Here is a 12322-nt window from a genome sequence, read left to right as displayed (position 1 = left end):
ATTGTCTGTAAATTGTAAATACATGTTTTGATCTACAAACAGAAAAGAAATACAGGTCATAGTGCAAAACTGAAACCACTTCAGCATGTAAGAGTAACAGAAGATGCTTGTACTGACTTAAAAGTATAAGTTTTGTGGTTATCGTATGAACAGTCAATGTTCATGATATTGAACAATCCATTAAAGAGTACTTGGAAAAACAGACGAATTTTAAAGCTATGAGTGTCAAAGATCAAACAAAACAATAACAGAACAACAATTCTACCTTAGTCTCGATCTGTCTGTAGCAGGCCACTCCATATACTGTCCTATGCCTGTCATCGAGACCAGGTAGGTGAAAATATATGCTGTCTGCAATAAAATCAAAGCACTGAAGGCACCGAAGTTGTTTGCTATTGCAAAAAAAAAATCAATGTGCCAATTATGGTAAAAAAATATTTTATTTACTTTTGAAACTAAATTACTTTTATCCTTAAAAATTAAGATGAACATTAAGAAAATAATTATCCCCTTACTAGTGTGTGCCTAATATTAAAAAGTAGTTGAGTAAACCCACCCTGGGTGTAGTTATGAGCGCCATCAGGTATTGCAAGCGATGGCAGATGCTTCCATTCTGCTGGTGTTTCATGACTGTCAACGGTTCCGCCTGGGACAAGCGGTGGGAAGGCATAATCCACCTATGTAAAATAGCTAAAATATTGAAAATTGTAATTTATAGAAGTACAAGACTATAGCTTAATCCGATGTATTTATTTACGATGGATTTATTAATTTAAGCTTGAAAATTACAAACTTAGATTTATAGAGACGCTGTCTGTGTTAGGGAAGATTCAGTACTTCATTTTTTTGGAAGCTATTAAGAATGATGAATTCTACACAAGTTGGGCACTAAAGGTAACCATAAAATGAAAAGATTGTGGAAATCTACCTAGTGCTTTTTTATGGGGCCTTAAATTTCTTGCTTACCCGTAATGGTAGACCGTAGAAGACATCAATTTTCCAACAATTTCTAGATAAATCATTAGATGGGGCCTGAGAATATTGCCCATGTGAAAAATAAGTTAAGATTCCCAAGGACTTCATTGTTTTGCTGTATACTTTATCCAATACACAATTTTAAAAATTCAACCATTTAAAAATATTTATAGGAAGCAGTGTTTCTTCTTACAAAAAAATGATAAATGAACACCCCATATATGAAATGCATCAACCCTGTAGATTTCACTTTAGGAGTCCTGGAAATACTTTATGTACAACATTTCGTGTAATGCATCCACTTTGCTACACATGACTTGTTTATTTCTTGTTGGTCACCATTATTTCCTCCATTTTGAATGTATTTCCTGCAAAACTATCAATAAACTTGCATAGGAACAAATATCATTAGTTTTAAAAAGCTGGCATGTGAAGGAGGAAACCACCAAAATAAGTCATTCCACCAAAACATTGTTATAATTTCTTCTTCATTTACAGCTAAAAAACTTATGTTTTCACTTCTTTTAGTAAGTATGTTGACTTCAATTAAATTTTTTACTACAATATATACAATATATACAATATAGTTTATATGTATTTTAGGGCCTCCAGACCAGAATATACAGGGAAAATGCCCTTTACCGTAAAAACGCAGTCATAAGTCTACCCGGATCGTAAGTCGGGGGGTATACTTTGGTACCAAAATTGGAGATTTTGAGTATGTTAGCTTCATAAGTCGAGTCAGAAATTTTCTGTTTACTCACTTATACCAAACTCACGTTCAGCAGCACTGTTGTTATTTAAATTCTCCGAAAACTCTATCACACGTATTTTAAATGCATTGTCATAAGCCTGGCGTTTTCAATTGCCAGACATTTTCAAAGATTCATTGTAAGTCCAGTTGTGTTTTTGATTATCTAATTAATAAATGGTTGCACTCAATAATCAACGCTAGTAATTATCCACAAACTATTTTCCGCTTTTAATCCGATGAAACAATATTATCACTGTAATCCGATCTTTGTACTTTTAATCTGACTGTCAAAACAATTGATTAGTGTCTCAGTAAAACGTGTTTTTATAACAATGATTGACATACCCAAGAGACCGCTAACTCCACCTTTTTTCTCTGAAACAGTTTCAAAGGCGGAGCTATACATGTGCTCAAGCATAATGGGACGATTGCAAGCGAGTTACAAACACGCGATTGGTTAAGCATATCGCTTCTCTAAACAAAGGAATCCAATTTTGTCGGCGAGATAGGTGTTCTTTATGGCTTCTTGACAGGAAACGGCTTTCCTTTGATGATGTCAAACTGTCGCTTCACACATACTGCGAATTTTCGCGAGACTTTAAATGATGTCCTTGATTCTTTGTTTCCATGAACAGTAAAAGAACAACACCTGCTTACATGAAGACTTTGGATTAAAATTATCAAAATAAAAACAAGAGTAATTACAAACTGTGATTATATTAATTGGTTAGTATCAGTAAAAATACGACGTTTTGTTAGTCGTAAATCAACGAATTTTTTGTTATACAACAACAACAACTATTGCCACGGGGATCAATCTTCGTCGAATTTCATTATTTTTTTCATGGACTTTCATTTTTTTTTCATGGACCACCTCATAAGTCGATACCGGTTTTTTAATCAAACTTTGGAGGTAAAAAATCTCGACTTATGACTGCGTTTTTACGGTACTCTGTGAAGATTTCAGTCTTTAATCGGGTCTGATCAACAACGAGTAGGTCACGCGAGCTGTGTTTCATGTTATTTCTTAAAATTTGACCCAGCATTTGTAAAAATCTTGCAAGATATGTACATTTCCAGAAAGGATATTCATATCTGCGTTGAATATGACTGAGGTTAGGGCTGCAACAATATACCGGTATATCGGTATATATCGCAATACGCAATCCGCATATTGTATTGCGATATGATTTTCATCATACCGGTACGAAAATTTTACAAAAATTCATTCACATTTCGTTCAAAAAAGCCATCCGAAATAATGATACAAAGATAAACAAAACAAAGCAGTGTAAATTATTATTTACGTAAAAATAGCATTCTTAAAAGTGTATTATACAGAGTAGCGTTGTTACATGGGAGCATTCATTCGATGCTTTTGAACAGATTATCGTTGAATTAATTGCGCACAGCTGTAAATGTTTCGTTCGATTCTGATTTGAGCATTATTTGTAATCCGAATTTCGGAAACACGCTTCCAAATTTTAATGCTAATGCGACAATAAAAAATTATAGCGTCAAATAAAAAGTGCTTTATCCTTTGTCTCAATAAAAAGCGCGTGAAAATTATACATACATGTAGAACGTCGCATGGAAAGTATGGGTGTATTTTGTGTTGTATAAAAACGGGAACATCACGTCAGCTGAATTACGCGTGTTCAGTGGGAAAAACGCCCCGGTTGGACGTTATTTCATCACATCTTTAAATAGTAACAATTGCAAAAATGTATTTGATACTTAAGAAAATTTGCGAATGTTTGTGTTTCTTATTATTCTTGAGCACATTTATAGTAAATATTTACCAGAATTTGCTTTAAAATTGGAATTTATGGGATTATCGGGTAATTGGCAAGTTATAATTTTGGTACAAGTTAGCAATATATTGCGATATATTGCAATACAGGTTTTTGAACTGACAATATATTGCAATACGGTTTTTGGCGTATTGTTGCAGCACTAACTGAGGTCAGGAAAATCACTGCACAATTGATGATGTTATATTTGATAGTGATTTTTTTTCAGAAAATATTATTTTTGGTTATAATTTGAATATTTATCATTCAAAAGGATGTTTTCACTTATTAATAGCATCAGGGGTTTTTTTTAGAGACAGGGGAAGACGCTGGACGCTGGGTGAAAGGGGAAAAAAAGAGTGCGAAAGAGAGATATTAGGGGAAAAAATAAAAACTATTCATTTCAATGTCTATAACTCATCAAAAGAGACTTGTCTCTGTCCTTTTTGTTCTTAAACACATTTAACAGGTATTAAAGTCAAAGTCCTTAATAAAGTTGCAGGTGTAGATCTAATAATGGGAAATGTTTTCAACTATATTTTTGTACTGGGGCCGGGGGACGATGTCAATTTTGTGATTTCAATTTCATGATGAATGGGTTGACGATCTTGATTTGCTACAGTATTGGAAGGGAAAGGAGCGGCAGCTGCCGATTGTTTACTTTCACTTTCACAATGTTCGATGTTGATTACCTCGGAATCCTGCTGGGTTATAACGGTTTTCGATGATTCTTTCTTAAAAAATGCCTCGATGCGTTCAGTATCTTCCGAGTTCGAATGTTTTATTTTGTTTGTGTAAGAACGCTAATTGTGAGACATTTTTTTCTGTTTTCACGTTTATACCTCGGCTTGCACATAGCCCGGATGAAAATTCGACTGGTTTCCGGTAATTAATTGACGAAACACCCTTCTCGCGCAAGACCGGTATCCAGTAAAATAGTCACATGATTATTACGATTAGTTGCCCAGTTTACATGACGTTATTTAAGAGCTATATTTAGAATAACTGGGATTCCCAGATGTTGTGTGTTCGTCTGGAGAGAGAGAGAGCGCGAATTCGTTGTACATGGTGCAAATTGGATAATTGTCGAATGCCCCAAGGAAAAATAAACATTTCTTTGAGAGAAAATATTATATTTTGGTGAAAAATGATATTTTTGGTGGGGAAATTGTATTTTAAGGGGAAAAATTCTGGTAGGGGAAGACGCCGAATATCGGCGTCACTTTCTTAGTAAAAAAAACCCCTGAGCATAGCCACACGCTAATCATCTGTGACAGAAGCTAGGTCCTGCAATATAAGCATCATTTCCGGATTTTCCAGTTATTATCGGAAAAATCTGAGGAACGAGGGTATTTCCGAAAGACTAAAATATTGTCTTTATTTTACACACTTTTTTCCAGTTGTATTAGCATAGTTTGTTCTGTTTGTCTGGTATAATTTACTTATTTAATCTAGACCTTCTGCACAATCATTTTAAAATTTTTGTATGTTTTTATACATTGTTAAATTTCCAGTACATACAAATTTGACTTTATGCCTTGAGAATTTTTCACAATAAATAAATTGAAATGTTCATGAAATAAAATATGGGTTAATTTCTAAATTTGTGCATTATCTCTCTTATTTTTAATTTATTTTGCTGCCATACCACTTTTTTTTAAGTACTTAATTATGAAGAATACATGTATTATCTCAATATTCCAGGGAACCAACTAAACTGTAAGTGTTTCAATAAACTCTATAGTCTTCATTACGTCTATAGTTTAGTACTGTGATTTACTGCTGTGTAACCTGTACCTTTCAAAATACTTTATCTGTCATCAATCAATAAACTAAAATTTCACCTGACAGCCTTTCTTGTGGTGAAAGCCAATCACTACAATATGGAGAACTGGCTTGGAAGTGTTTATTGCACTGGTTGTCATTACTTCAATTATGTTCGTCTACAAATTATTCAATAAAATTTGTATGTTTTCATTTTGTTGACTTCTACTTCGTCTACTTCCGGGGAGAGATTAACTTCCGATAAAGGGTCGTAAATATATAGCAAAGGAACTGAAATTAAATTGAATTATTTTAATTCATTTTATGCATTATTGAATAATAATTACAACATTTATATATTAACATACCACATTATATATTGTATTTACTTTTTTTCGTTTGTTTTATTTTACGACATTGATATTGTGCTGAAAACTGTCAGTTACCACCTGCAATTCAACGATTTTGTAAGTTAACTTTTTATTTATAGTTAAATCGTTTAATTAAAGAGAATACAATGTGATTATGAAGCCAAATAATAATCTGCATGTGTCTAACAAAATTTCTCAGACGTTGTCAGTGATAATTTGTTAAAAATAACTCAGGATATTTTCAATAGTTGCAATAATCAAACTCTCAGTCTCACCTACTTCTACTTCGTACTTCCTACAGTCAATTGCTGGCTATTACAGGACAGGTTTTTTTTTGGCCCGATTTTATAGCCGAAATTCGGCTATGTTCCCAATCCCAAAAAGTATACTTTTTTCCCAAAATGTGGCAAAAAATTCCCAATATCACAAAAAATAAAAAAAAAAAAAATTTTTTTTTTTTTAGAAAGAAGTCTTATACGTATTTTATCTCAATTTCAATTCAATTACATCTAACAAAGTATTATATGATTTTGTTCTTTTAATTTGAATGATTATAAAGAGTTATATCAAATTTAGTATTTCCCTAATCAGTGGACTTTTCATGTGGAAAAAAAGGCTAATAAATGTATTTTCCCAATTTCATGAAAATGCCGATAAAATTCCCAATTCCAAAGCCATGGGCTATCTTCCCAAAAAGTGGAAAAAAAAACCTGCAGGAAGGCCTATGATAGGCAGATATGGACACTGTCAGGGATAATTTGTTAAAAATAACCCAGGATATTTTCAATAGTTGCAATAATCAAACTCTCACCTACTTCTACTTCGTACTTCCTACAGTCAATTGCTGGCTATTTTAGGAAGGCCTATGATATCAGATATGGACACTGTCTAGTCCATATTCAGCCTTCAGGGATGTAAATTAGAGGTTGCCCATGAGGCTAGTTGCTAGTCCGGCCGAGCAACTAGCTTTTTAAGTTTAAAACAAATTTATAATTTTAAATGTTTAATTGCACTGAATTGTTTTAAGTTTATTGTATTATCCTGGTACAACCCGTTTTCAACTGCTTATGACTTTTTTTAGAAAACAAAGAGATACATATTTTACTTTAATGACAATGAACTTGATACACAAAACAAAGTAAAACAAAATATTTTGTATAGACTTACCTGTTTGTAATATCTTTTTATTTCACACTTCTTTTATCAAGCCAAAATCGCCATTTTTATTTTCATCCAACCTGTTTTCAGCCTCTGTTATATAAAGCTGAAAAGCCCTGAAATCAAAATTAAATGGCTTGTATTTCACCATCAGCCTTTTTAATTGTTTGTTGGCAATACCTAAAGGGCCAAATGGCTTTCGCCATGTCTGTCACACGGGCAACCATCTATAGTATTTTGGTTGCCCAGCTTAAAGACTAACAAGCTCAGTACCATGTGCATGTCATGTGTATCTAGTACTTTGTTTTAATGAAATAATAGATATCTAAACAACAAAATTGCTAACATTACACACTTTCAGTGTATTACATGTATGTCTTTATATGAGTCTGAGTTAAAGCATTTCCTTGGCCTTGAAAAATTTATATTATAATATTAAACTAATTATTAATCCACAGTCGCAATTTGTATAATACAAATATTATACCCATGAATTTAAATCGATATTCCACAGAATCCAACAAATGTCCTCTATTTATTGTTATTATTGATTTAATATTAATAATTATATTGGCAGGGCAACAGATAATGATCGTTTTTATCGTTTTTACGATTTTTATTTTACGGAAAACAAAATAAAATAGAAAATTGATCGTACAATAAACGATTACTAAATTGGAAAACGTATTGCAATCAATTCAATGTCGTTTTATTTTACCGATTCCCTCCGTACTGTGTTTGATTTGAATTAGTATATTGTAACCTCTAGTGCGGTCGTTATACTAGTGATAATTGTATATGAACACCGGTTCAGGATGGTGTCTACATTCAAATTTTCTTCCGTGGAAAAAAGTATGCGAAAATGTTGGCATCTTGTTATAAACGCGGACGTGCTAAGAAAATGTCATTAGCGGCGTGCGTGCCTAATATGTTTCAATTTGTAACGCGAAACAAACCTTCGGGTAAAGACGTTGTAAAGAGTGTTTTAAAGCTAAAAAGGTGTGCGCGGAGACTGAAACACAGGAATGTTAAAAAACAGAACTCATTATCATATATGCTTTGTCAATAGACAATTAAATGAATTTATTTATATAAACAAGCAAACATTGACAATATGAATACATAATGACTTAAGTCAATTTATTGCAATAAGATTAAAATTGCTACAAATTGGCACAGCCGAAAATTAAAGAACTCATCTCAACCAAAAATAAAGTTTTTTATCAACTATAAAAAACTTTTTGACAAATTGATTTGAGGGAAAAACTAATTGTTTCAAAAAGCTTGCAGTGAAAACTAGTTGACATAAAATCTTATCTGTTGCCCTGATTGGAAAGTAGAAATGAGACCACTTAAAATTCTGTTGAGTCTGAAAGTACACATAAGGCTATGAAACACATCTCATTCCTTTTTTGCACATGCCTTTCCTTGAAAAAAACTCTTCTGCAATTATGTTAAAGCAGTACAAAGAATTGGTACACATTAAACAAATTGTTTACCTAATATTTATGGCAATTTTGTCTCATTAGCAAGGGTTCTTCGGAAGCACCGACAGTCTGCGATTTCACCGGTTGCATACAATCTAGATGCCGGCTACTTCCCCAAAATATCTATTGAAATGGTGCAAATACACCCATTGAATTGCTTAGTTGCCGGCTTCTTTAAAAATTTAACTGGCTTCTCAAATTATTCTGGAGAACATTGCATTAGCCCAATGCAGCTGAGCAATACAAAACAAATGCTACTTTTGTTGCTTTGGTAATTGCGGATGAAGATAATGGCGGAAAAGTTGCACTTAATTTAAGCACAAACAGTAGCATCAGCCTTGTTTAAAAAAAAAGGAAGTTATATGTGGAACCTGAGAAAGCATTTTTTGCTTCTGTTAAATAAATATTTTCTTATTAAGGCCAAAAAAAAGGTCTGTGTCCGTTCGCCCGACCGTGTCTCCCGACAAGGCGCCGACCCTCAACTTTTAATTGGGGTCGCCAAAAAAAGCGCATTGTTCATTTTAGTTCATTTCGCATAGCTTTCCGCTTCCATTTCCATTCTAGAACCTCAAAGACAACAAAAACTTACCTACCGACCCTGTTTTTTTTTCTAAGGAGACCAGAAACAGACCTTTTTTTGGCCTTATGGAAAACATGTAATTATGCCCCCCTTCGAAGAAGAGGGGGTATATTGTTTTGCTCATGTCGGTCCGTCTGTATGTCCGTCCGTCCACAAGATGGTTTCCGGATGATAACTCAAGAATGCTTAGGCCTAGGATCATGAAACTTCATAGGCACATTGATCATGACTCGCATATGACCTCTATTGATTTTGAGGTCACTAGGTCAAAGGTCAAGGTCACGGTGACCCGAAATAGTAAAATGGTTTCCGGATGATAACTCAAGAACGCTTATGCCTAGGATCATGAAACTTCATAGGTACATTGATCATGACTCACAGATGACCCCTATTGATTCTCAGGTCACTAGGTCAAAGGAAAGGGCCCTGGTGACCCGAAATAGTAAAATGGTTTCCAGTTGATAACTCAAGAACGCTTATGCCTAGGATCATGAAACTTCATAGGTACATTGATCATGACTCACAGATGACCCCTATTGATTCTCAGGTCACTAGGTCAAAGGTAAAGGTCACGGTGACCCGAAATAGTAAAATGGTTTCCAGATGATAACTCAAGAACGCTTATGCCTAGGATCATGAAACTTCATAGGTACATTGATCACGACTCGCAGATAATTCCTATTGATTTTCAGGTCACTAGGTCAAAGGTCATGGTCACGGTGACCTGAAACAGTAAAAGGGTTTCCGGATGATAAGTCAAGAACGCTTATGCCTAAGATCATGAAACTTCATTATGTACATTGATCATGACTCGCAGATGACCCCTATTGATTTTCAGGTCACTAGGTCAAAGGTCAAGGTCACGGTGACTCGAAACAGTAAAATGGTTTCCAAATGATAACTCAAGAATGCTTTCACCTAGGATCATGAAACTTCATAGATACATCGATCATGACTGGCAGAAGACCCCTATTAATTTTCAGGTCACTAGGTCAAAGGTCAAGGTGACAGTGACTCGAAACAGTAAAATGGTTTCCTGATGATAACCCATATGGGGGGCATGCATGTTTTACAAACAGCCCTTGTTTTATTTCCAGAATCTTGTGCAATCATCATCATGACATAGTATTAGCAACGTAAAATGGCAGTGGCAACCCAATTCTGCGAAGTGGAGTTTGAAGAATTACTATTCCTGGAGAAATGCGGTGGCGGCACATTCGGAAGCGTTTACCGCGCAATATGGAAGCCATATGAGATGGAGGTGGCTGTAAAAAAGCTGCTAGTTCTTGATAAAGAGGTGTGTTTTTCTGTAATGTTGGACCTTAGAAGTTTTTAGCTCGACTATTATATATGAAATATATATAGTGGAGCAATCCTACTCATCCCGGAGACTGCGTTAGCGTTCCGGTTAAAGTTTGCGTACCACCCCAAATATTTTCAATGTCCCTAGACATATTGCTTTCATATTTTGCATACTTCTTAACCAACATGACCCCAACCTATAAACAAGAGCAGAAAACTCTATCAAGCATTTTGTAATTATTATGGCCCTTTTTCCACTTAGAATATGCATATTATCGATAAATCTATGTTAAAGTTTGCGTATCACCCAAAATATTTTCAATGTCCCTTGACATATTGCTTTCATTTTTTGCATACTTCTTAACCAACATGACCCCAACCTTTAAACAAGAGCAGACAACTCTATCAAGCATTTTGTAATTATTATGGCCCCTTTTCCACTTAGAATATGCATATTATCGATAAATCTATGTTAAAGTTTGCGTAACACCCAAAAATATTTTCAATGTCCCTTGACATATTGCTTTCATATTTTGCATACTTCTTTACCAACATGACCCCAACCTATAAACAAGAGCAGACAACTGTAACAAGCGTTTTGTAAGAATTATGGCCCTTTTTTCACTTAGAATATGCATATTATGGATAAATCTATGTTAAAGTTTGCCTACCACCTCAAATATTGTCAATGTCCCTTGACATATTGCTTTCATATTTTGCAAACTTCTTTACCAACATGACCCCAATCTATAAACAAGAGCAGACAACTGTATCAAGCATTTTGTAAGAATTATGGCCCTTTTTTGTCTTAGTAACTGAATATTTTGTTAAATTTTGTGTTTAGATCCACTTGACTTCTAAAGTATCAAAGCTATTGCTTTCAAACTTCAAATATTTTCTTACTATCATGAGGGTACTGTACCTGCCAAGTTCAATTTGACCTTGACCTTTGAATGACCTTGACTTTGAAGGTCAAGAGAAAATTTTAGTTAAATTGCCATAACATCTTTATTTATGATCAGATTTTATTTATACTTTGACATAACAACACTTACCTGAATACCACAATGGATTCCACCCAAACAAAACTGCACACCCCAACCCAGAATCCCTGCAACCCCCCCCCCCCTCCCCCCCCCCCCAAAAAAAAATAATATTTTTTTTCCTTTTTTATTTTTGAAAGATCATCTATTAAATGACCACACCCCACATTAAACTCCCCTCTCAATCCCCCCCCCCCCACCCAACCCAAAAAGAATATTTTTTTCTTTGAAACATGGTTAAAAACTTTATTTTTGAAGGACCGTCCAAACTTCCCACCCAAGCTATTGCTATCAAACTTTAAATAAAATCTTATAAGTTTGTTTTATGTCTTTACAAATGTTCAATAGATTGTGGAAAATATACCTGAACTATTACCTTCACCTTATTGAATAATTTGAACAATTACCCCATGATGGCTTACGTTATACGGTCAAGCACGCAAATAGTCGAGCGCGCTGTCCTCTGACAGCTGTTGTACAAAAAATGTAAGTCTTCCATTTAGGACTTTTTTCCCATCTTTTTGAAAAGGACTTGGTCCCCTTTTTGGGGAAAAAATGAGTAGCAAACTGTTCAAAATTATGAAAAAATGAGTAGCAAACTCAGGGCTCGAAATTAACACTCGCACACTCGCAAAATGCGAGTGAAAAATACTGATTGCGAGTTAAGTTTTAAGCCACTAGTAATTTTTTGCGAGTAAAGAAATAGTGAAAAAAAACACAGTAATATTGCTAAATGCGTTCGACGTCCTGAACGCTAAACCATAAGTCATAGAACGTCCTAATACCCGTATGCGTAAGCGCGCACCTTGTACATTTGTATATAGACTAGTATACTTATAGTACAGATACGAGGATGCTATTGGTACCAAGAACGTTAAACAGTCCACTAATTCACACGTGTTCATTGAACTTGAACAGACATGGCGTCGAAGAGAAAAATAACTAGTTTCTTTTTGCCCACAGATGGAAATAACAATACGAAAGATAAAGCAAAGTTAACTGTTGCGATAATGTTTTTGATTTTGCGAGTTGGTATTAAAGCTGCTCGCAATGTTTTGCAAGTAGAAAAAAAAAGTTAAATTCGAGCCCTGCAAA

At 34.4% G+C, this 12322-nt stretch overlaps 2 protein-coding genes across 8 annotated transcripts in view; one reads left to right on the top strand and one right to left on the bottom strand.

The window, feature by feature from the left end:
* LOC127855510 (late secretory pathway protein AVL9 homolog) overlaps window positions 1-5530 on the bottom strand; it is a 38541-nt gene extending 33011 nt beyond the window's left edge. Inside the window, exons 1-3 of the mRNA XM_052391167.1 lie at window positions 5367-5530; window positions 557-677; window positions 266-351 (exon numbers count right to left, since the gene is read on the bottom strand). Coding sequence (XP_052247127.1) covers window positions 266-351; window positions 557-677; window positions 5367-5447 — 288 coding nt within the window. The 5' untranslated portion in view covers window positions 5448-5530. The remainder of the gene's footprint in view (window positions 1-265; window positions 352-556; window positions 678-5366) is intronic.
* A 153-nt stretch (window positions 5531-5683) lies between these two features.
* LOC127854439 (mitogen-activated protein kinase kinase kinase 20-like) overlaps window positions 5684-12322 on the top strand; it is a 219546-nt gene continuing 212907 nt past the window's right edge. For all 7 annotated transcript variants that reach the window (XM_052389479.1, XM_052389478.1, XM_052389477.1 and 4 more), the window contains exons 1-2: window positions 5684-5753; window positions 9980-10179. In XM_052389479.1, the coding sequence (XP_052245439.1) occupies window positions 10024-10179 (156 nt within the window). In that variant the 5' untranslated portion in view covers window positions 5684-5753; window positions 9980-10023. The remainder of the gene's footprint in view (window positions 5754-9979; window positions 10180-12322) is intronic.

Source organism: Dreissena polymorpha, chromosome 13, assembly GCF_020536995.1.
Source record: "Dreissena polymorpha isolate Duluth1 chromosome 13, UMN_Dpol_1.0, whole genome shotgun sequence".
In the NCBI taxonomy this organism is placed as follows: Eukaryota; Metazoa; Mollusca; class Bivalvia; order Myida; family Dreissenidae; genus Dreissena; species Dreissena polymorpha.
The sequence above is the reverse complement of the archived record's forward strand: the minus strand, read 5'-3'. Positions and strand labels throughout refer to the sequence as shown.